This window comes from Oxyura jamaicensis, chromosome 2, assembly GCF_011077185.1.
Source record: "Oxyura jamaicensis isolate SHBP4307 breed ruddy duck chromosome 2, BPBGC_Ojam_1.0, whole genome shotgun sequence".
NCBI classification, from domain to species: domain Eukaryota; kingdom Metazoa; phylum Chordata; class Aves; order Anseriformes; family Anatidae; genus Oxyura; species Oxyura jamaicensis.
In genome coordinates this window covers 136,876,406-136,899,728 of record NC_048894.1, presented here as the reverse complement: position 1 = coordinate 136,899,728, position 23,323 = coordinate 136,876,406, and the positions used below count along the sequence as shown (strand labels likewise).

The 23,323-nt window shown below is 39.3% G+C and overlaps 1 protein-coding gene across 8 annotated transcripts in view; it reads right to left on the bottom strand.

Annotated features, from left to right (window-relative positions):
- The window catches only part of VPS13B (vacuolar protein sorting 13 homolog B), a 468,066-nt gene that overhangs the window by 11,999 nt on the left and 432,744 nt on the right, over positions 1-23,323 (bottom strand). For all 8 annotated transcript variants that reach the window (XM_035319261.1, XM_035319264.1, XM_035319260.1 and 5 more), the window contains 8 exons: positions 21,957-22,240; positions 18,383-18,510; positions 17,474-17,673; positions 14,719-14,837; positions 12,704-13,527; positions 7,962-8,138; positions 6,884-7,054; positions 2-178 (listed from right to left, as the gene is read on the bottom strand). In XM_035319261.1, the coding sequence (XP_035175152.1) occupies positions 2-178; positions 6,884-7,054; positions 7,962-8,138; positions 12,704-13,527; positions 14,719-14,837; positions 17,474-17,673; positions 18,383-18,510; positions 21,957-22,240 (2,080 nt within the window). The remainder of the gene's footprint in view (position 1; positions 179-6,883; positions 7,055-7,961; positions 8,139-12,703; positions 13,528-14,718; positions 14,838-17,473; positions 17,674-18,382; positions 18,511-21,956; positions 22,241-23,323) is intronic.

Below are 23,323 nucleotides of genomic sequence, written 5' to 3'. Positions count from 1 at the left end.
CCGTAACCTGTTTGGGAGACAAGTTCAGCCGCACCTCCAATTGGCTTTGTAAAGACTCCCATGATTCCTTTGCCCACACCAGAGATAACGCCCTTGGCTTTATGTCCTGCTGAAGCCTGGCCCTCGGACACTCTCTGAAAGTTCTGCATCGGCTGATCTACTATCCCAGCAATTGCACCTGAAAAAAAGAATAATGCCCAGTAATTAGTCAAGATTAACATTCCAGAATAAGAACAAATCTGAATGCTGCTTGAATTTCAGATGGTAAGCCACCCATCTTATACAGCTATTTAGCAAGCAACCCAGTAGCTAAACAATACCTTCAGTTTTAGTTAAAACCCTACTTCATTTTTAAAATGTATTTTACTTTTTTAAACATTCAGGTCACCTGAATGTATGCTTTCATCCTCCAGCAACTTTCTCTAAATGCTTCTGCTGAGTTGGTATAATGTAGCTAATTCTGGGTAGCAATGCTAAAAATGCTGGGCTTCGAATAAAGTCCACCAGTCTTAGTTATGGAAATGAGATTTTCACGTAAGCCTGAGACAGAATTCATGAGAATAAAAACTGCCTGTGTTCAATAGATCATTTTTATATCCTCTTCCACTGCCAGAAATGTTCATAAGCTAATGCAACTTTTGATATATTACTGAGATTAGCAGAATTAGACTTTGAGACTTTTTGTTACTTTTTTGTGAAAACGATCATATTTTACTTTAATGTGCCTGGGTCAAACTTTTACAAGTGACACAGTGACCTTCCCAGCTTTTAGTATCAACAGAGAACTCCAACTTAAATCTTCCTAAATGTAAACAGGTATGTGAGGTGGTACGTTTCTTTGATCTTGAGTTTACTCGAGCCACTTAACCACAGACATGTCTCTACTTATTGTAATTTTGATAGATAAGCTATTTGGAAATTGCTAAGAACACAACGGTTGGACAAAGTGACATCAGTTAGAAAATGGTTTGCCTTATCCAAAGTCCTTTGCTCAGTGGAAAGCAAAGAGGCTTTGTAGGCTCCTCGGATAGCTCTTCGTATGCAGCTTCTGCTGCAAATATCCAAACAATTATTTAATGACAGGACTGAGTGTCACCTTGGTAACCAGGCATTTTTACTGCAGCACAGACATCTTTGAAGATACCGCTTTGTATGTGGAAGCAAATCCAGGCATGCCTCCACAGCTTCTGACGATCACGGCAGAGGTATTTGGCCCCACATGTTTACCAGCGTGACATACGCTAGTCAGCTCGCCACTAACCGGTTTTCAGATGGTTTTAGTTACTGTTACTGGATAAACGGAGAAGTTGCTGCCTTCAAACAACAAGAACCAATACTGTACTTGTACACTGGTGTTCTGTCCAAATGAAAGACGAGGATGAGAAGAAGCGCACATTTCCCCAGATCCTTGGGATACTATCTATTAGCAATTCATGTAACTTGCATCCCCCATAAATGCCTCCCTCTCCTCTTAGATACTGCTTCCAACTGCTGTATGTATATAATTTGCTGATAAATGTATAGCATTTCTTCAGAAAATACTGGTCTACTTTAATGTCATACTCAGTTTTTATTGAGATCACTTGCTGAAGCCAAGTGTTCGGCTGAACATTTACTCTTTGCAACACAAAGGTCTTGAAGCTTCCTTTACTTTATGACATGGAAATGATACAATTTTCAATTCGATTCTGTTTCATTGGTACTTACAGCTGCTCCTGCTGCTTGACTAAAATAATACGCAGCACCACATTACACAATTGGGATTGTTTGTTCAGTCTTTTTGTTTGTACGATTGGGATGCATTTGAAGGCATAAAACAATACTTGGTGTTCTGCTAAGTTACAGTATTACATTACCCTGTGACCTCCTTCACCCTATCTATCGAGGTCATCCACAGCAACTGTGCTTTCAGAACAGAAGTTATTGCCTTATTAAATGTAATCCACCTAAGTCCTTGCACTAGTAAATTATTTACTGCAATACACTTGAGCAATGTTATAAGGTAATAATAAATAAGAGCCTACTCCAAGGACCTGTGGTATGCTCCAGGCACTTCTTAGCTGGAATTAGGCCCAGAGGACAAGGAAACAGAATGGAAACTGCTGTGACTGTGTTATATAAGATTATTTATAAAGTACCCAAAATAATATATAGCTTAATTAGCCGGTTGTTTAGTACTTCCACACTTTCTGTTATTCTGCCATTTTATGCATGCTCTGCATTTCTTTGTTAGGCCACTACCCTTTCACATGTCAAATCCTTTTGCACGTTGTGTCTTCCTACCTGCAAAAAGTTTAACCAATGATCTCTTCCCGCTCCGCTCACCCTTTGTAGTCTCTTATCTCGAACTGCAGCTCACTGACGTAACTCATTCACCTGGTGTGGTCACTCCCACAAATCACATAATAAACTATAACCGTACTCCTTTAATTTGAGGAGTGGCTGATCCTAACACCCTTGCATAGGGAAGCCAGATCTGTGCAGCTGCTTCCCCGTACACATCACGTATGAGCAGAGGGAAAAAAATAATTTAAAAAAACGGTCAAAGACTGAGCAACCTCAAAACCCAATAGCAGTGAGATGATAGTGACACATGTGAGGTTCACTGCATCTCCTTGCACCAGAGACTGTGCAAAGCAGATATCCCATGGTAATCATGTGGCTTCTTTCTTTCTAATGTAAAGTCAGTGGAAGAAGCACCATACTGTATGGATTTACTACAGAAGGTCTCTCCCCCTAGTCTTCTGTCAGGTGTCAGGAAGGCAGAACATGAGGTACATGTAGTGGTTCCTCCCTTCCCAGTCGTACCCTCACAGCCTAGAGATAGCTATGGCATCCTACCATTGTCCCCATCCCTTCTCTGTAATGTCTCTTTTTCTTTTCTTTTCTTTTCTTTTCTTTTCTTTTCTTTTCTTTTCTTTTCTTTTCTTTTCTTTTTACTTTTTCTTTCTTTTTTTTTTTTCCTATTCTTTTATTTTCTCTTTTCTTTTCAAGAAACAGTTCCCCATTTTTCTTTCCTTCCTTACCCTAGGCATTCAATTTTATATGCATGTCCACATATGTACACACACATTATGCATGTATAAAGAAAACCTCAATAAAATTAAACACCAAAGCAACAAAACAAAAACATATTCTTCCATTACTGGACCAAAGAAGTTCCAGCAACACCGTAACATCTGCTAAACATCAGCTGGGGTGCACTCTAGTTAATACATGTTGCTCAGTAAGCATAAAAAAGATACTTTGATAACTACAAAATTCAGATAGTCCAGAAGTATATCACTGTATTACTTCAAGAAGAATTTGATTACTGGCAGCGACTCTGGTTCCTGCTCAGATTGATAGTATTTGGTGAACGTAGCAAAAGCATGGCTTACAGAATTTAGCAAAGCGTGGTTTGCTTGCAACAAACTCTTTTGGACCAAGACATAATTGGAAAATATTCCCAATCCCCCACCAGGAGAAACTGGCCATGCTTTGTCATGGGGCTGGAAGCTAGCAAAACTGAAACTGTTTCTGTTCCTTTTCTTTTCGCTGTTGTCTTTCTGTGTTGCCACAAATGTTTTATACTGAAAATACAGCTGGAGCCTAGTCTCCTTACAGCAAACACCACATGAAAACACTGCTAAAATAAAAGAGCACCTGTTGGCTTGCATTAATTTATTTGTACAATTAGCGCGCGGAATAGCAAGACCTTCAGGACTGTAGGCAGGCAAACTTAAAGCAGCCCTGACTCAGTGATCCTTGCACAGTCAGAACAACAATAACAACGACAACCCGTAATAATAGAAATCTGAACTACTGCAGTCCAGGCTTCTCTACCAGCACAATTACATTGTCACTCAGTATTGCTATTAATTCATTTCCCTAAAAAGCAAGTAGCTTTTGGTAGCACTTCTGACATTGTGAAAGATGTTTTTTCTAATATTTGTCTGCTTTTCAGTTATTCAGAAACGACTGACTTCCTAACGGGAGCTACTTCAATATGGTACTTTTCACAAGGCTCAGCAGTTGAAAGCGACGCCTATAGTTTCAATACTCTTTTATACTTACTATTTTACGCTTGACCCTGTCAAGCAAAATACAAAAGATGATCCCTCGGTGGGGAGTGCCTGTCATCTAAACATTTTAAGTACAATTTCACTGCATTTTCATCTGATCAAATTAAAACAACACAAAACAAAAATAACTATTATAAGCTTTTGCTTTTTCACGTACAAATGTGACTAAAATGACCCAGGAGTCTCCCCCAAACTAGAAAAGAAGATGATAGCCTGCCAAAGATAACAATCAAATCAAACAACACCCTGACAGTGCTTGAGTCATTTAAAACGAGACAGGACAAAGCACTTAAGAATGTACCATGGGGAACAACTTGCACTGAGGAGGAGACAAGAGTACATAATTTTGGACCTGATTCAGCAAAGCTCTTAAGCGCACGCTTAAGAGCTTTCCTGAATTGGGGTCACGATGAGCCAAATTTTCAGAAAAGCAGCTCTTCTTTCTGTGTAGATACCACAATGTATCGGTGAACTGAGTACTCTTAAATGCCTGTGCCTAGGCATGAAATCTGCGTTTGGAATTCTTTAAGCTGCTTGCACGAGTCAGATGGCTTTTTACAAACACGATAGTGCTTTGACTATCCTATAAATCTTTCTTACACTTCTCAATTTTACAATTACAACGTCATAGAAATTATGGCTTCAAAGGGTCTTGTTCTCTGCATCCCTGTACTCATCTGAACTCTTCATGCTTGCGAAGGAAAATAACACAGCAGCTCCGTTTTGTTTCGTTACGTAGGAAGAACCTGGAGGTATTTTTTCAGTAAGCACTTTCATGTTTACTCTGAACATGCTGGTGAAAAAGAGCAGCACAGCAGTAGCTCCCTTCAGTGATTGTTTTTTGGGGAAGGCACAGTGTTCATTAGACTAAATGGTCAGGACAGAAACAGCTCTGTAATGCATTTGTAAAAATTGAAATGTAGGTCTATTCATGGTTCAGATCTCGATGCAATTTATGTGAGTGCTGCTGTGTACACATAGAAAATATTCTTTTTAAAATCAAGTTTAAATTAGAAATTATGCCTAATATAAATTCATTGAAATATTTCTCATTCTTCCCTTAGTGACAGGTACCATAATTGCCAGTTCCAGTTACACATAACCTTGGTTATTTATCTGAATACTTAGCTGTCTGCCATGCTGAGAGTAGAGGTATTTAGAAGTGAGAACTCTCTAAATAATAACAGCAGGAGTAAGGAGAGGATTACAACTTGCAAAGGAGCTCTCTTTAAATGCTAATGTGAAATTCGACATTTCTAATATGAAGTTTAATTTCTTAGGAAAATCAGTGGTACTGAAATTCTAAATGTTGTTTTTCTAAACTCGGGCGTCCTCCTGCAGACAACCAAAGCATTGTGTACTGGGACGTATTATACTAGCACAGCATATTTGTGAACGCATCTTACAAGTTCCTGGCTTCCCTGAATAGCAGAAACTTTACATAGCAACAGCCAAAGCCACAAAGTTTTGCTCTGTAGTTCTGGCTGATGCTTTTAGCTCTGAAGGGCTCCAGTGTTGGTGAAGGGGACAGCAACGACGCTATCTTCCTTATTAATAGCTGAGCCAAGATAACCAAACCATTTCACCAGCTCACATACACCAGGCTGACACAGTGCTTCTAAAAGTATAATCTTTCATCCAGTTACTCAACCTGACTGCCCTTAGTCCAATAAAACAAGAAGGAAAAATAAAACCTTCTCTGAGCTGCCTTTGATTTGCAATACCAGTAACAGCTTACTATTGGGGTAGTAGCTACTAATATATGAAATTTCTCCTTTATGCACATTTCTCCCAGGACACTCACTTTCCAGTTTACAGGCATTATCAAATGACAGTACTTCACATCATCTAATGTTATTGCTTAAAATAATTTCCAGTAACTTAACCCAAACTTGTAACATTTTTACCACTTCCTCTTTGGGGCTTTCAGGGCTGCGGTTGCAAATTTAGGAGTTGTGTACACTACTGAAGATTAGGAAAGAGGACGAATCCTTTCAAGCTTCAGCTCTTCTAACCTTTTGCACTGGACTGCATTTGGTCACTTTGATCTCTAAGGGATTCATACTCTTTAATATGCACTAAGGAACTGTGCCAAACAATACAGTTCTGCATTCTTTTGCTGTGTGACAAATAGAAGTAACCTTGAAAATCCACCCCCTTACGGCAAAACTTCTTTCAGAGATTTTTCCAGTATGGGTTAGTTTTCAGTTTTTTAGGTACTATTTTGAAATGGTGAGGGTAATCTTCACTTCTAACAAAACCACTTGGATGCTTGATTAATATAATTACACTGAATCAGGATGATCTGGGTCTCTTTGGAAAAGCAGAATTCCTCATCAGATTACTTAACATCTGCACGAAGTTCAACTGGTTTTCAAACAAAACCAAGAATCTCCGATATCTACAGTGCATCAAAAACAATCAGTTTCAGAAGGCATTCCTATAACTCGTTGGAAGTAAACACCAGTGTGATGACGTCTTTGTGCTGACTTAGATACAAGTAACCCTGTCAAATGCAGAATATTCTTTTCTTCTGAGATTTACACCATGTACCAATGAAAATATTTCACAAAAAGAGTGCAAACTTGTTCCATATCTGCAATTATTTTATCAGCAAAAAAAACACACACAGAAGTCACTAAACCTCGCCAAAAAACAAATGGTATTTCATATACATCCTGTGCGACTATTTCACAAAAACCAAAACCAAACCAAAACAAAAGAACAGACTTTGCAATTATAACTCACATGTAGAAAAGGTTGATGAGCAGATTAGAAAACAGAATTATCGCTCGAGTTGATATTTAATAGTACATTACCTAGAAGGCTAATGCCTAAACGAGAGAGCCCTTGTCTCAGTCCTTCTCCCAGACTCTCTGGAAGCTGCCTTCTCCATTCTTCCTGTCTGTTGTAATGTTCCTCATCCAGCGACAGCCTATCCATATTCCGAGCAAGACTTGTTGCCAGATTGGTAATTGACGTCAGTGTACCTAAATACATGGAGATATACATTTGGGTCCGGATCAAAATGCTTTAATTTAAAACATGGAGTTGTTCTATGCCTCACTGAAATACTGTGCTTACAAGCAGAACAGCAAGTCAATTGAAAAGTTGCCCATGTGTAACATTCTTTACTATTTGTTAAGCATCACCACACTGCTTTTACGGTCCACATCATGCCTTTTACATTAGCCTTCACCAGGTTTGCCCAGCCAGTGGGAAAAGCAACTCATCCGAACATCCTTCCCTAGGTCCCAAACTTCTGTAAATCTAACCTAAACGGCGAGCGGGCGATGGAAAGGTAAACAAATATTTACAGAATGAGCCCGCAAGGATGTCTCCTGAGTCTGAATCACCAGCAAGCAGCTGCAGCTGCCGAGCTGCTGTCTCTGCCGGCCGGCTGAAGCCACGCGATGGCACTGTTTATACAGACTTCGCAAAACAAAAGCTGCTTGTGTTTGAAATCCAGCTCTGCCCTTCTGTCAAAACCTATCTGCATACTTACACAGTTATGACAACTGTATCTACTTTTTTTTCAAAAGAAATAATAAATATGATGAGGCAACAGAGTGTAGGATTTCTGATGGTTAGCAGAAGTACAGAACACCTTTAATATTTCTGAAGTTATCACATGAAATACTGGCTGAGCCAAGCTGGATTTCCCAATGGGAGGTTTAAAATTCTGAAGTTTCTGAAACATTCTTACACGCTGTAGTTAAGCAGTGATCTGTTTAATACATAAGATGTTATATATGAGCTTTGTTACCCTCCCAGCATTTTGCTGCAGCCTAGCAAGCCAAACAAACCTGCAAGCAATATCGTTTAGAACTTTTAACGCATCCTTTAACAATGCACGACAACAAAGCAGCAGCAGGAGCGACAAAGTGAAAGATCTACCTTTGGAAATATGTTTTACAAATGATGATGTTCCTCTGGAAACTCCACTGACAAATGCTCCTGGGCCTCTGGTCAGCCCTTCATAGGGGAGCCTAAAGAAATCAGCTATGCCGTTTCCTATGCTTCTCACCAGGCTAGCTGGGCTTCCGAGGATTTCCAAAGATCCAACAACCCAGCCTGTATGGAGAAACGAGACAAATGTTACGGCTGCAAAAACTGCAGAAGCAGCAGTTGTGAAAAGGCTATTCCTTAATTCTTTTTTTCACACTAGAATTCATCGCATTATGAACTTCCTTTGAGCAAAACACGGGAAATAACTCATCCACTATGAATTCAGAAATGGCAATCTTTCATACTTCGTAAATCAAAGAAATCCTTTTGGCAAACTCACAAATAGCTTTAGAATGACTTCCTTCCAGGAGCTTCCCGTATTTCTGCTAAAAGTGTGTTAGGGAGGTGGATGCTGGATTCTCACAGCTACGGAGGAGCAGTACTGAAAGTTCAGATCGCTTGGCCGGTTTTATATGCTATAAGGCAACGTTGTGATTTCACATCCTTATGTGATAGAATTGTGACAGCAAGTTTATACTGATACAATGTACTGCTTTACGGGAGTGTGGAGGTCAATTGCTTGATGGAGTGTTAGGAAAGGGGATGCAGATTTTTGACAAGTGCTTAAGAAGTTATTTTAAATCCACCCGAACCCTTCTAAGCTGATCATTTTCTTTCAGAGTGTAGTGAAAGCCAGACAAATGTCTTTTTCTCAGTACAGTTGTGTAAACACCAATGACATCTACATGCTGATTAGGTTACTCATAGGGGAGTATTCCCTATGCATATCCCATGAGAGGTATCTGCGGATCTAGTTTCCTATATAAATGCAGGGTTGCCAGCAGCTTGCAGGATGGCCAAGCACACAGCAATTTCTGCGAGCCTTGCTGGAAAGCTGTTTGCAGGTCTTGTCTTTTTCAGGGTGGTTGGCAGCAGATTTATTAGGGAAATAGTGCTGCATGACTTTTTTTTTTTTTTTTTTTTTGGCGGTCCAGAGAGAGTGATTCAGAAATGGCAATAAACATTAAATGGGAACTGCCTGGTCTTTGAGCCTCAGTGTCGTGAATTTCAGCTAGCGCTGTCAGATCACCACAAGGCACGACAGGGACAGAAGACTGAAAGATGGACTGATTTGCCTCCTGCTCTCCCGCCGAGGGCCCTTGATCTGTGTTGCCCTCCTCATTCCCATCTCGTCACCGCAAACTCCTGCTATCCAGATGCTGTTCTTGTTTTCTAGTAACCCCTCCCAGTCACTCCTGTGGAAGGCTGAATCATGAAACTGAACAGAAGAGAAAATGTTACTCATATGAAATGAATTAATCTCATACTATCATTCTAAGCTCCCGGAAAATCTATTATTCTTGTTGAATCTGTCCCACATTTCAGCTCTGGCAGGTTGAGAGCTCCAGTACATGCAGTATAAAAAAGAGGGAATCGCACTGGACATAAGGGAGAGGGTGGGATCGAGTAGGAAAACAAAAAACAAGCACTACTGGCAGCTCAACGAGCAGAGCGGCCACGAGCGCTTCAGCCCCGCCGTGGCGGCCCGGGAGAGGAGTGTCCCACTGGCAGCCCGCTCCTGCTGGGGACCCAGAGGAAGCCAGCGCTCCAGGCTGGGCCTGCTACTCCCTCAGTGTCATATTTGTAACAAATTATACTTGCCACTGTGTGAAGTGATGAAAAGCTGGAGGGGTGGGGAGGCATGTGCAGATGGAAAAGATGCTCCTTCTGCTTTTTCTGATCAATAGTATTGGAATAATCCCTTACAAACAGCCGTATTCTTTTTTTTTTTTTTTTAAATCTTCTTGGCATTCCTGAAGCAGTTGCTTTGTTCCCTGAGGTGTCACTGTCACAGCACTGTCCCTCTGGCTGAGGCAGGCCAGATGGAGGTGCCTGACATCCGACAATCTCGCTGGAGGCGGTGACAGGACGGTGTGAGGTGACGGCCCCAGGCTGTGGGACACAGCGGGGCAATGCCCTGCTGCCCTACAACACCTCGAGCAGGCACGGCTAGGCCGGGACAAAAGAGGCTCCAGCTCCACACACCTGCTTGGCCAGCCAGTGCTTTCAGGCAAGAAAATCAGAATAAAACCAGAAGTGAAGCTGAGAGGGGCTGCCTGGTATGCTGGGGATGGGTTGTTAAAGCCTGGCCCCAGCTAGGGAAGCTCTGGAAGCGGTACACCGTGAGGATGTGCGACCTGCAGTGAGGGTGACCCTCCCTGGTCAACACTGAGAGCAAAACTTATGGCTTCCTGCTGCCAGCATGGACAAACAGACCTGAAGAAGGTGTGGGACTAAGTTGGAATAGAAAAATGTTACATCAGGAGTAATCCCCAATTCACAAAGTCTCTGCTGCTTTGCAAAAATACAGTACCATGTTAGTCTACCATATCCCAAAGTATGCTTTGTAATTATATCCACTAATATGAAATAATTATGGCTATATTAGCAAAAAGTCACTGCATTTCCTTTGTAGGCAACTACAGGGCTAGGTCTGGATGATGCTAATAATATTTTAAAATAGATTTTTTGCTAACTTTTAAATAGAAGCCAACATAATTAGAAAAGGATGGGAGATTTCCATTGCAAATTTTGCTAATTTGAGACAAGCAAGGCTAATCAGCATATTTGACAAGAGCTCTCCAGCCTCATTCATTGCTTACCAGACATGGAGTCTGGCTGCCGCTCTGCAGCACATGGGGCAGGCAGCCTGATACAACCCCATGAGGAGGCTTTGGGGCAAATCCCGTGCCCTCCACAGGGTGGCAATGGTCTTGCACACAGTTAGGGGTAAAACCATAGGGAGCGCAGGAACAGCTGTATGGGAATACCGTATACTGATGCTACAATGATTTATGCATGGGGCATGTGAGGAGAATGGGGTCAAACGCCCCCTCATCTTGGAGAAGACTAACATGGTTTAAATGTAGCACTTCCACGAGAGTCCAGTACAAGAACTGTAACCCACCTGACAGTGAGGAAAGGATTCAGGGCTTGCAAACCATATAAAGGTTTCTACACAATTTTTCCCTCCTTTTTAACCTTGTTGAAACAGACTTTTGACAGGTGTCACAAACTCTTTGAAATAAAGCAGTTGCTTTGTCTGCCCAGGCAAACACTTGTATAAAAAAAATCACCATTTTAATAGTGGTAACCCCTTTCAAAAATACACGTTAGTTTTAATGTTCTAATAGTGATATAATTAATAACTAAATATAAGGTTATGTGCTTTTCTCATGAGAAGTTCCACTGAAGCAAACCTTATTTCTTACTATTTACATTTGTTTGATTTCAGCTATGTTATGAGCCCAAAGTAAGGGGTGGCCTCTGTACTGCTGCGCTCTGCAAGAGTAGCACAGGAGGAAAGACCAATATCAGGCTCAGGAATCTGTAACTAGCATATGTGCTTCACCTGGGATGTTACAGATGAAAAGCCAATATAACCCCAATTTCCTGCTGCAGTCTATCACCACTTGTAGCACCACTCCCATCCAGTTGTGGGGAGGCAAATTCACACTGGGGACCACAACTGGCCATAGTTTCACTCTTAATTAGCAAGAAAACAGATCTTCCCTTTTGTACTGTGGGGTTTGACTATAAAATAAATGCAAACAAGTAGCAAAAAGCAAAACCTGCAAATTTTGCAAGCAACTACATATGAAAATAATGAATCCATGCACAATGTTATGGTGCCCAACTGTACACACAGTTGCCATAATCAGCTATGCAAGTCAGATACATGCACAGTGAAATACCTGATCAGGAACTCACTATTTCTATTTATAAATACCTGAAATGTATGTGTGCAATTTGGGCAATCATGCACAGAAAACTGGTCACAGCTATGCTTGCAGCACAAATGGAAGAATCAGGTTTTCAGAAAATCAATATGCAGGAAAATAAAACCTACGTTTCAGTGTGGAGTATGTTACTTGTGTGTGATCGTGGAGGGGCTTCCTCCTTTTTCAGGTAAAAATTATGTTGTATGCTAAGATAATTTGCACACTAAACTATCTCATTATTTATAAATTTATATTTATAAATATAAATTAACATTTACAGGAAACAGAATGTACCTGCTAAACCTACAGACTAATTGCTCACTATTGATTCTATCTGGGAAAAAGTTAGTAACAGCAAACTTCATAGTTCTTGGATCAAAGGACAGCAAACATCTGTGTGCCAGTTTAGCATGAAGGCTCTATGAAGAAAGACAGATTCCTAATCATAAACTGCAGCCAAAAGGAGTTTTAACAACAAAACAACATTCAGGGCTATAATTTACTTCTGAATGCAGAGCAACATGCTGAATAATTTGATTAAATGTAGTTTTGGGGAGTTTATGTGAGGAATGTGGGTTGATTCAGTCTAGCACTATAATATAAAATGACAAAACCTAAGCCAGCTAGAATATATTTTTATGCTGTGTTCAGGGTTTAGTAAAGCCTTCAGGCGGCTGGCTAATGTTTAGCACAGCTTTACAAATCTTCACTGGTGTCTGCTCGGCCATTTTATTTCCCTTCTGTCATATGGCAGGACCTGAAATATGTCTCAAAATATTGTATCATTATTAAACAGTGTCTGAGGAAAGCAATAATTGTATGGTTAACATCTAGATTACTCAGCCTGAGAAAAAATTACAGATTCCTGGTACCTAATAAAAATATTACAGGTTAAGAAAAAGTACTGACCTGCTCTGAAAAGTGCTCCAGCAGCATAATGCATAGCCAAGGCATGGACGAGCTGCCTGGCAGTGGTGAAGATGGGTCCTCGCTCAAACACAGAGAAGGAGAGAGGAGTGTGATCTGAGGCTATATACAGTTTTAACGAAGCATGAATACTGACGAGCAGATTAACAGGTTGTATTGTTAATTTTCTTAACTTCACTGGCTTGACTAAAGCTCTTGCATGCTCTCTCACTTGTTCAGGCAGTATCTGGGTAGTATCTGAAATATTAATGGACTGCCAAGCAGCTTTGTTTTCTGGAAGGTATGTATCAAATAAAGTCTTAATGTAGTAAACAAAGGTGTCTTCCACATAAAGCCTAGCTGGTTTGAGCTCAAAGCTGAGGTCATTCACATGAAACATGAAATTCTCTTCCTCAGAAAAAGCAATGCAGAGTTTTATAAAGCAGTTTTCCTTATAGTTTTCCAAATCTTTGTTAGAAACAATGAGGTTGTTCACTCTGGACCACTGCATGGTCTCATTTTTCTCTCCTTGGCACAGCAGGACTGCAAAATGGAAATTGGATTTGCTGTACAACTGATTGTCCAGTTGCAAGTCTTCACAATACACTTGGAGACTATAAAACAGTGGGAGGCCTTCCCCAGTGTCTTGCTGGAGCTCCTGCGACAGGGGTGTCAGGTAGCTGGTTGCTGGGGCCATGTGGAGGAAAACGTTGTCTGCTGTGAGACGCAGAAGTTCAGATGACACCTTGTGATTTGTAATATCATCAAACACAGCAAGACTTAACTGACTGATAAACATTTTCAAGGACAGGCTCCGTTCGTGACTTCTAGACAGGAGGGAAAAAAAGTTTGTTACTTTACATACTTTGAGTTCAGCTAGCATCTTGCTTTCTCAGAAAGCTATCAGGAGAGATGTTCTCTTTAATACATGGGGAACTCATTGTGCAAGTTCTATTAATGGGATCTGGCAGCCTTGATCACCACAGTGGGTACCACCCAGGAGATTTTCTAAGAAGTGAAATATTACAGATCTATGCCAGGTTTCTCTTTATTTCTTATCAACAGGATAGTTTTGACAGGAATTCCCTATATACACGGTAATCCCCTATCAGATTGGCAGTATAGCCAAATATTAAAGTGGAAAACAAATAACATTTTCTAATAATTCAACTACAGCCTCAGCTGTACAGTATTTTCTTGGAGCCACTACTGAAGGCTACTATTATGGATAATCCATTTCACTTTATCGAAGCAAAGTGTGCTCCAACTAAACCACCATAGCATTTTTATAACGATGGCATTGAGGGCTTCCCCCCCTCCAGTGTTAACTGCTCTTTGCCAAGTTTAACTAGCAAGTGGGCTATTAAGTACTGCTGATGACCAATTTCTGAGGGATTAATACTTAATTATAGCTCAAATAAAAACAGTACAAGACATTCCACTCTAATTGTAACACCATTGCTGGAGGCCAGGCGTTCTGCATGTTAGAAATAGGTAGTGCTATAATCACAATTGAATGGCATTGAGCACCAGGCTGTGTGTGGTGTGTGGTGGAAGTAGGGAAAGTCTTCTAAGGAACAATGTTATAATCAGGTCCAGTTACTTACTGGGTGTAAGACTTTTTCTACAGTCCTTATACAGCAAGCTTCCCATCAATTTTAGTGGGAGCTTGTATGACAAAGGATGGCAGGATCTGGGTAAATACATTTTAAACTTATGAACACACTCAAAATTAATTATGATTGAAAATGCTTTTTTTAATGAACAACTCAGGACTTCTTTTTGTATCAGACATACAGTGTTTACCCTAAAGCAACAAGACTTTTGATGTTAGATTGTCTAACTGTGATATACAAAACATAACATGTGGTCTAAATATATGCCACGGAACATGCAGCAGTATTAAACAAAACAAACAGTTAAGACAAAGTCCATAAGCTAGTTAACACTTGGTAAGCAGCCTGACTTCTTGGGACTAGTCAGATATGCTTTTACCATATTTTATATTTTTTATGTACCTGTTGAGGTTGATCTCGATGGGTCCCGCTCTTCCCTCTGGAGCCAAGGTTATAATTATTGTTCCACACTGATGGGCGATGTCCACATAAACATAGCCAAAGCCAGTTAAGAACACAATCTAGTGGAGAGAGGTAAACACATACAGAATGCTACTGAAAATCTTATTTTTAATCTGTTGAAATTTGAATTAATACTATTAATGCCTTCTGGTTGAGATCTTTTACTCATATCATAATACTGTTCAGGAAAAAAAAAAGAAACAGATTTCAATAGTTCAGAAAATAATAGTTCTGATATTTAAAATATTTTAGCTGTACAGCTAGATGAAATTTGCACCTCATCCTTTAACTGAATGCATTTTAATGAGAAACTTCTCTTCTGGGAATAAGCAAGATATGCTGCTGGGGGGAAATTATGCTAGTAAAGAGTAAAGAGAAAAATTTAATTTGTGATTTTGGACTAAAGAGAAAGGCATATTCCTGGAGCTCTGCAAAATCCTACCTTCTCCTCTAGGAAACAAACCCTAAGTTAACATTATGCTGCTATGCTGTAGCTCAGAGCTGGTTAGAGCTGGTTAGCACGATGCAAAACACATGACAGCAAAATTATAAAAACTAATGTTAAAAATAAATAATGTTGTAGATTCATGACAACTTGCTTAAAAACAACACTGAGCAAATTTTTAGGCCATCTACGCTGGTTTTGCGTGAACACCTTCACAAGCAAGATGCTGTCACAAAGAAATGGCAAGAGTCCATTGGAAAGTTTAAAAGGTCTAAAAAGTCAGGAAAATGGAAACTTGACAACAGGCTTGTGTCTTGCTTGTACAGATGTGCAAATGTTCATTCTGAACAAGTTGCCTTTAGGATTAAACAGTCTTGTTTAAAACATGACATTGTTTTTGGAGCTTAATTGTGTGGTATTTCCATGTAAGTTTTGTTTCCCCAAATATACAAATTTAAGGTCTTTTTAGGTCTAGAAGACTCACAGCAGTTCTCATTAGTACAAGCTGGATTTTCTTTTCTTGTAGTCCAACTATCAACACAATTATTTACTAGACTGTAATGACAGAAACTATCATTTAAAGGAATGTAAACTCAGGGAATATCACAGAGATAATGGGCTAACACAGGTGAAATAAATAGTGTTTGTCTTGAACAGTTTTTACTGCTGTTAACAAGTCACCAGAAGGAAAAGCACTTGGAAATCCAGTAGGATCAGCGCTTAAACCGATTCTAGCTTAAACTGTTACCTGTACATAATAACACTGTATAGATAATTAAGTTTCATTCATCAAATTACATATTCTAAGAATTTTGAGAATTTGTCTGAGAATCACGTGTAAAAGAATTTAATTTAGCTATGTTAACTTTAATCCTTTGCTTATCTGAAAGTTATTTTCAATCCTGCATTACGGAATTGGTGAAAAAAGGACAGTTACTGATTTTTCAGTGCAATCTCATTATTCTGTAAACTGTCATGGATCTTAAAGACTGGTCATTTTAATTCTAATCACAGATAATTCTGATGATGGACAGCAGAGATAAATACCTTAAGTTTTAGTAAATTAATAACATTTTCTTCTACATATTAGTAACAAATTCTAAGGGAATAGTGAATAAGAAGTATCTATCTGAGGTGAGACAGAAAGAGCACAAATTACGTAAGATTATCTAAAGTTCCAGTTATTTCACAATCTCAACCAAGTTGTATGTGAAGTCAAATCTACAGCTATTAGCATATTTATTATTTATTTGTATTTATAGTTTTCTAAAAGACTGACTGAGAAATCCTGGGGAAACTCTCTACATGTAAACCCTAAAACTTCAATAACAGAAGGCTACAGTTTTTATTTGGAGAGTTCTTCAAGTAGACAATGATCCCCAAATGTTGTCTTAGCATCTAATTCCTTCTAGGAGCCAGATACTTATAAAGAACCCTGGTCTGGCATAACATTAATGACTGAAATTTGAAACCTCGCATTGCTTGACTGGCTTGCTGAATGAAACCGAACTACTTGCTATATAACATAACACTCAATAATCAAGAGCATTTTGTGATTGGTCCCCAGGGAAAACATCTGAAACTAGTATTTCTTTCAAAGAGCCAAGCAGTTTATGTTGATTCCATGTAAACTAATGACTTCAAAGATGGAAAAAATTCCCATCAAAAAGAATTACTCCAGTCAAGGAAGTTTTCATTTACCTCAAAACAGGAGAAAAATAACAGAAGGATTTTTTTTTTTTTTTTTTATAAAGACATGCTTAGCTTCTGTGAAGACACAGAGGGAGAATGACAGTGATGATTCCTACAAGATGTAAAGATAAAAAACCTGGGATAATGAAGTTACCAAATGGAAGGATTTTCCTGGATCTTGTGTGATTCTTTGCTTCTAGGGACCAGAAATTTTCAGGACTGATTTTTCCAGGGAATGCCTCGGCCTTGCCACATTGCCCAAAATTAAGTGAAAAACTTCAGCTCTAGGAAGTATTTTCAATCTATGTTTAAAATCAGCCACTGATATGGGTAAGCCATATTCTACAAATTCCACAGGAAGGGCCTTTGGAAGGAGAGCTCCCAAGACTTAAATTAAAACAAAAACAAAACAAAACAAAACAAAACAAAAACAAAACAAACAAACAAACAAAAAAAAACCAACAAGGCCAACAGAAGGAATATGCACTTTGTAGAGGAACAATGCAGGTCAAAAAGACAGATTTATGCTGTGAATTAGGAAATAGTTTATAGATTTACTTGAGTTCCTTGATTGTTGATGTCCACAACATCACTCCATTCATTTACTAATTTGTCAGAAGACATCACTTTCAGAAGAATGCTGGGTAACAAATCTCTTGTTTTGCAGTCTGGATAGCTGGAGACTTGATGGTAAAGTTCATGATGAACTGAACATTCAGCTGGAATCTTTCTACAATAAACTTCAAACTTTGGTGTATCTGCAATTTTATAAAATATGTAAGATTAGGTGTCTCTAAAACCTGTATTAAATGAAAATCAGACCAGAATCATAGAATCGGACTCATTTAGGTTGGAAAAGACCTCTAAGATCATCTAGACCAACCCTTCTTCCATTTAAAAACCCACCTATGATTACAAAAACTAAGTTTCTAAAATATACTGCCTGAAATATTACTAATAAATAAAGATATTACCTTTCTATTGGTTTGACCTGTATGTATTTTTTTTTCTTCTTCTTCTCTTTATTTTATTAAGTTCTACATAAATTCTTTTCTACTGATCTTTATATTAACATACTGTAGCTTGAATTTTGAAAATATGTTTTGTTTTAGTTACATTTGCCAATCTGAGTAGATTTACATGTTCCATGGGATCGAACTGATGTCAACAGAATTTCACCATATAATAGTTTCCTACTACCAAGTCACCTTGACAGATGGAACCACTGAGACCCAAAAACCTGGAGCCTTGCAAGTCTGTACTCCTGACCTCATGGTTAGTTTCAATAGCTTCCAGGCTTCGGTATGTTCCAGAGTCTCTCTCTTTAAGATAGACCTTCATGTAAGCATCAACCTTTTTTTTTTTTTTAATGAGAACACATAGTGAATTCCATCTTTGTATTGGAAATACAGTAAAACTATTCATACTACAACAACACATTATTTCTGATTACTGCATACTACATACCTTTGAAGTTCTCCTGTACAAGCAATGAAATGGAGCACCTGTTGTGGATAATTATACGAGGACTTGGATCTTCTGTAAGTGTTAGGTATGTCACACCAAGATGCTCTTGGTAAGTCAACGTTATAGCTCTAAAACAGAAGAAGATGATTTGGATATACGTTTTTCTTATTGTTGTTGAACTTGAAATTATTACTCTGGACAAATAAAAACATTAACAACTAGCATCTATAAGATTCTTTATGATCGTGTTCCAATGCGACCACTACTTATGCATTTAGGCAAGTACCTGTCTTCACTAAGCATTACATTTAAATGGAAGACCATGTGGAAATACCATTAAGCATAACAGTAGAGAAAAAAATCATTTCATAGAGACTACTCATGAGTTAAATGGAGCATGTGTGTTTGCAAGATGAGAGCCCTCGCCAGCAGAGATTTATATTAAATTAAAAACATGAGATTGTAAGCCCAAATTTTTAACATAAATCTTTAAAATTTTCCAGAAGAATTTGCACGCATACTTCTGTGATACTCATGAAAGATATTTTTAACAAATACATAAATCTGTAACTGACTACTCCCCTGGAATGATCCACAATGCTATTGCCCTTTCAAACGTTGATGTTACAGATCATCACCACATAAATTTTCAAAATGAAAATGAATTAATTGTATACTACTCATTAGCTACTTGAATATAAAGTAGTATAAACACAAATTCTTTTTTGCATGTGCAAATTTATTGGCTATTTCTAAAAAAATGTCACCTCTTGGTGATTTTAAAATCCAAACACTCTCAAAATTTAAGATCCTCTATAGCTGTCTCATAATTACTAGGAATTCTTTCCTTGTTCTTCACATTTTTTTTTTAAATTGAAGTCTGTGTGGGAATCTTTAGCATCCACAGTCTCTCAGATTCTGCAGAGGAACCGTATTAGGGATTGAATGATACCAAATATTTCAGGCAAGAGAAAGATTAGATGGATGATAATTTATACTGATATAGCTTTTCTAATTTGAGCAGATTTTTTCTTATTTATACCAATAAAAGCATGCATAGATTTATATATCATATCTGAGAATTAAAACTGGGCATTGAGATGTAAGAAGCAAATGGCAGTGAAAGCCATGTGGCCTGGGAAGAGCAAAGATGTGTAGGGATGGGATCAGGAAAGCCAAAGCACAGATGGAACTGAACTTGGCAAGAATAACAAGAAGGAATTCTATAGGTACATTGGTCAGAGAAGAAAGGCCAATGTGAGTGTACCCTCTCTGATGAGGGGGGTGAACTGGTAACAACAGACATGTAGAAGGCTTAGGTACTCAACAACTTCTTTGCCTCAGTCTTCACTGACCATCAGGCTTCCTACATCTCTCAGGTTCCTGAACCTCTAGGCAGGGCCTGAGGGAGTGAAGTCCTTCCCACTGTAAGCAAAGAGCAGGTTCGAGACCACCTGATGAAACTAAACAAGTACAAGTCTATGGGGCCGGATGTCATGCATCCTAGGGTCCTGAGGGAACTGGCTGATGTAGTTGCCAAGCCACTTTCCATCACATTTGAAAAGTCCTGGCAGTCAGGGGAAGTCCCTGGTGAGTGGAACAATGGAAACATCACTCCCATTTTAAAAAAAAAGGATAAAAAGGAAGACCTGGAGAACTACAGAGTGGTGAGCCTCACCTCTGTGCCTGGGACGATCATGGAACAGATCCTCCTGGAAGTAATGTCAAGGTAAGACAAGAATGTGATCAAGATTCACCAAGGGAAAATTGTGCCTGACCTATCTGGTGCATCAGTCAACAAGGTAAGACCAACCAATGTCACCCACCTGGACTTCTGTATGGCCTTTGACACAGTCCCACACAACATCCTTATCTCTAAATTGGAGAGACATGGATTTGAAGGGTAGATAATGAATTAACTGGGTGGCTGCAGCCAGACAGTTGTTGCCAATGGCTCTTTGTCCAGGTGGAGGCTGGTGACAAATGGTGTCCCTCAGGGGCCCATCTTGAGACTAGTGATGTTTCATATCTTCATCAATGACAGAGACAGTGGGATTGAGTGCACCCTCAGCAAGTTTGCAGATGACACCAAGCTGAGTGGTGCAGTTGATACAACAGAAGGAAGGGATGCCTTCCAAAGGGACCTGAACAAACTTGAGAAGCGGGCCCACATGAACCTAATGAGGTTCAACAATGCCATGTGCAAGGAGCTGCATCTGGGTCAGGGCAAACCCAGACATGAACACAGGCTGGGAGAAGAACTCAATGAGAGCAGCCCTGTGGAGAAGGATTTGGGGGTTACAGTGGACAAAAAGCTTGACATGAATCAGAAATGAACGCTTGCAGCCCAGAAGGCCCACTGTACAGAGCTGCATGAACAGAGGAGTGGCCAGCAGGTTCAGGGAGGAGATTGTCCCTCTCTACTCTGCCCTTGTGAAGCCCCATTTGAAGTGCTGCATGCAGGTCTGGGACCCCCAGCACAAGAAAGATGTTGGTCTGTTAAGAGTGGATCCACAGGAGGGCCACAAAGATGCTCTGAGGCTGGAGCACCTCTCCTGTGAAGAAATGCTGAGAGAGCTTTGGATGTTCAGCCTGGAGAAGAGAAGGCTCTGGGGAAATCTCAGTGCAGCTCTTCAGTACTTAAAGGGGGTTTATAAAAAAGATGCAGATTGACTTTTTATATGGCCAGATACTGATAGGACAAAGGAGAATGGTTTAAACTAAAAGAGGGGAGATTTAGATTAGATGCCAGGAGGAAATTCTTCACTCAGAGGGAGGTGAGGCACTGGAACAGGTTGCCCATAGAAGCAACCTGCTCCATCCAACCAGGGATGGATGCCCCTTCCCTGGAAGTGTTCAAGGACAAGTTGAAGGGGGCCCTGGGCAACCTGATCTAGTGGGTGGTATCCCTGCCCATGGCAGCGGGGTAAGAGTTAGATGGACGTTAAGGTCCCTTCCAACCCAATCTATTCTATGCTATGATTCTATGGTCTGATACATAATAGGACTTTTATTTTTAAATAACTGGATGCATTTGTTTGGAAGCAGAATACATATTTAAATATTTCAAGCTTTAAAACTTGGAAATCTCTCCCTGTTACAGTCTTAAAATAGTTTCTCCCCTGTATCACTTTTCCTGTTTTTCTCTTATTATGCTTACTAAACTGTATTTTTACCTTCTGTAAACCAAAACTACATTTTTGTATTGTATTTCTACACATCGTCCCTCAAGTTTTAAATTGTTACCAAAAAAAAAATAGAAAAGACCATAATCTTGAGCATAAACTTTCCATTCTCCTACTTTGTATGCATAGATAAATAGCAGCCCATACATCATAAAAATCATACAACTTGTACATGACCAAAACATTAAACCATTTATAATAAAAACAGCAAAACCATCAAAAGATAACAATTTTTAAATTAAAGTAAGACTTGCCTTTACATATGGGAGGCACGTGTTAATCTGACTTTTGAGGTAAACTCTTATGATCTGTTATTAGCTGAGGCTTTATAACAACATGGAAAGTTCACTATTCATGACTGTTCAGTGTCTATGTTCAGCAAACTGTACCTGGTACAAAATCCACTTTCACTACGAACCCCTATGGGCACTGCCACGCTCTGTCTTGGAAACTCCTGTTTAATCACAGCTGGTAGGCTCCAGAACTCAGAAATGCCAGCACAGCCACCTGGACTGAAACTCAGCAGCATGCGTTTTTGAGTAGGAGGTGTCCCTGAAGTTAACGGACTGGCATCCGACATCAGGTCCCAGCACGGCACAGAAGTCAGTGTTTCAGTGGGTGGTGCCCCAGCCGGACTGACGCTGAACACAGTGCTGTCTGGTGAGTGGAATTCCTGGAAAGAAAAGAGATGGTAGCAGGGGGACATGCTGGCTCATAACGGGACTTTTATACATGCTGATGTTGCACAGAACAGTTTTAGGTAGCCAATTGGCCACAACTAACTATAAGTTGCACTGAGTCTAATGCATTAAAAGATATTTGGCCAAAATCTGTCTTCAGTTATACTTAAGCAGTTAACTGAGCACATTTATCTACAGCCCACTCTCAGTTGCACAAAATAACTCTACCAAAAGCAACAGTTACATCACTGTAAAATAACTGTGAGAAGAAAATCCATTGATAGATATAAAACTAGTAATGGATTTTAGCCTCAGCATTCTTCCAATTCCCCTTAAATTCCCCATAAGACTACCACAAAATGCACAATGCACAAATTTAGATACTGATGTAAAGAAAACTAATGCAGAAGTAAAACAATACAGAAATAGGGAACTTTAAAAATATGTATATCTGCCAAATCCTTTAGCAAGTTTGACTCTGAGAATTTTTTCCACATATTTTACAATAAATGTAATCTTCAATAAATATATATAAATGGTTGATTAAAATATATTGACCATGCATACATTTTGGTTCCTGTAAGCTAGTTCTTAAATATACTGTGAGATTATTAGAAAACTGATATTCACGATTTGATGCAGTTCACTGAAATACATAAACTTTGGGCACGTCTCTAGTTCTGCAGCTTTGTTCAGATAACTGGAATCTTCCCAAAAGGATAACAAAAACTTTTCAGCCTGCCAGGCCAATATACCTCTTTTACACGCAAACTCAGTAAAAATTCTCAGAACAAGTTCAACAGCTACTACGGATTATGCTGCCTATTTTACAGAAATGGCCATTAGTGTTTGAACAGATGGAGAACAGGCAGAACTAATTCTGCAACGTGCAAGAATCTCCTGCTTTGCACAGATTTTGATCACAGTTAATTACTGCACTTGAATTTGCCTAGGATTCTGTATTTTAAACTGAAGCAATATAACACAATTACATCTAATGATTTCTGTTCAAGTTCTGATATATGCAGTTAAGACTATTCAAATATAAATGCTCCTGTAAAGTACATGACAAACAA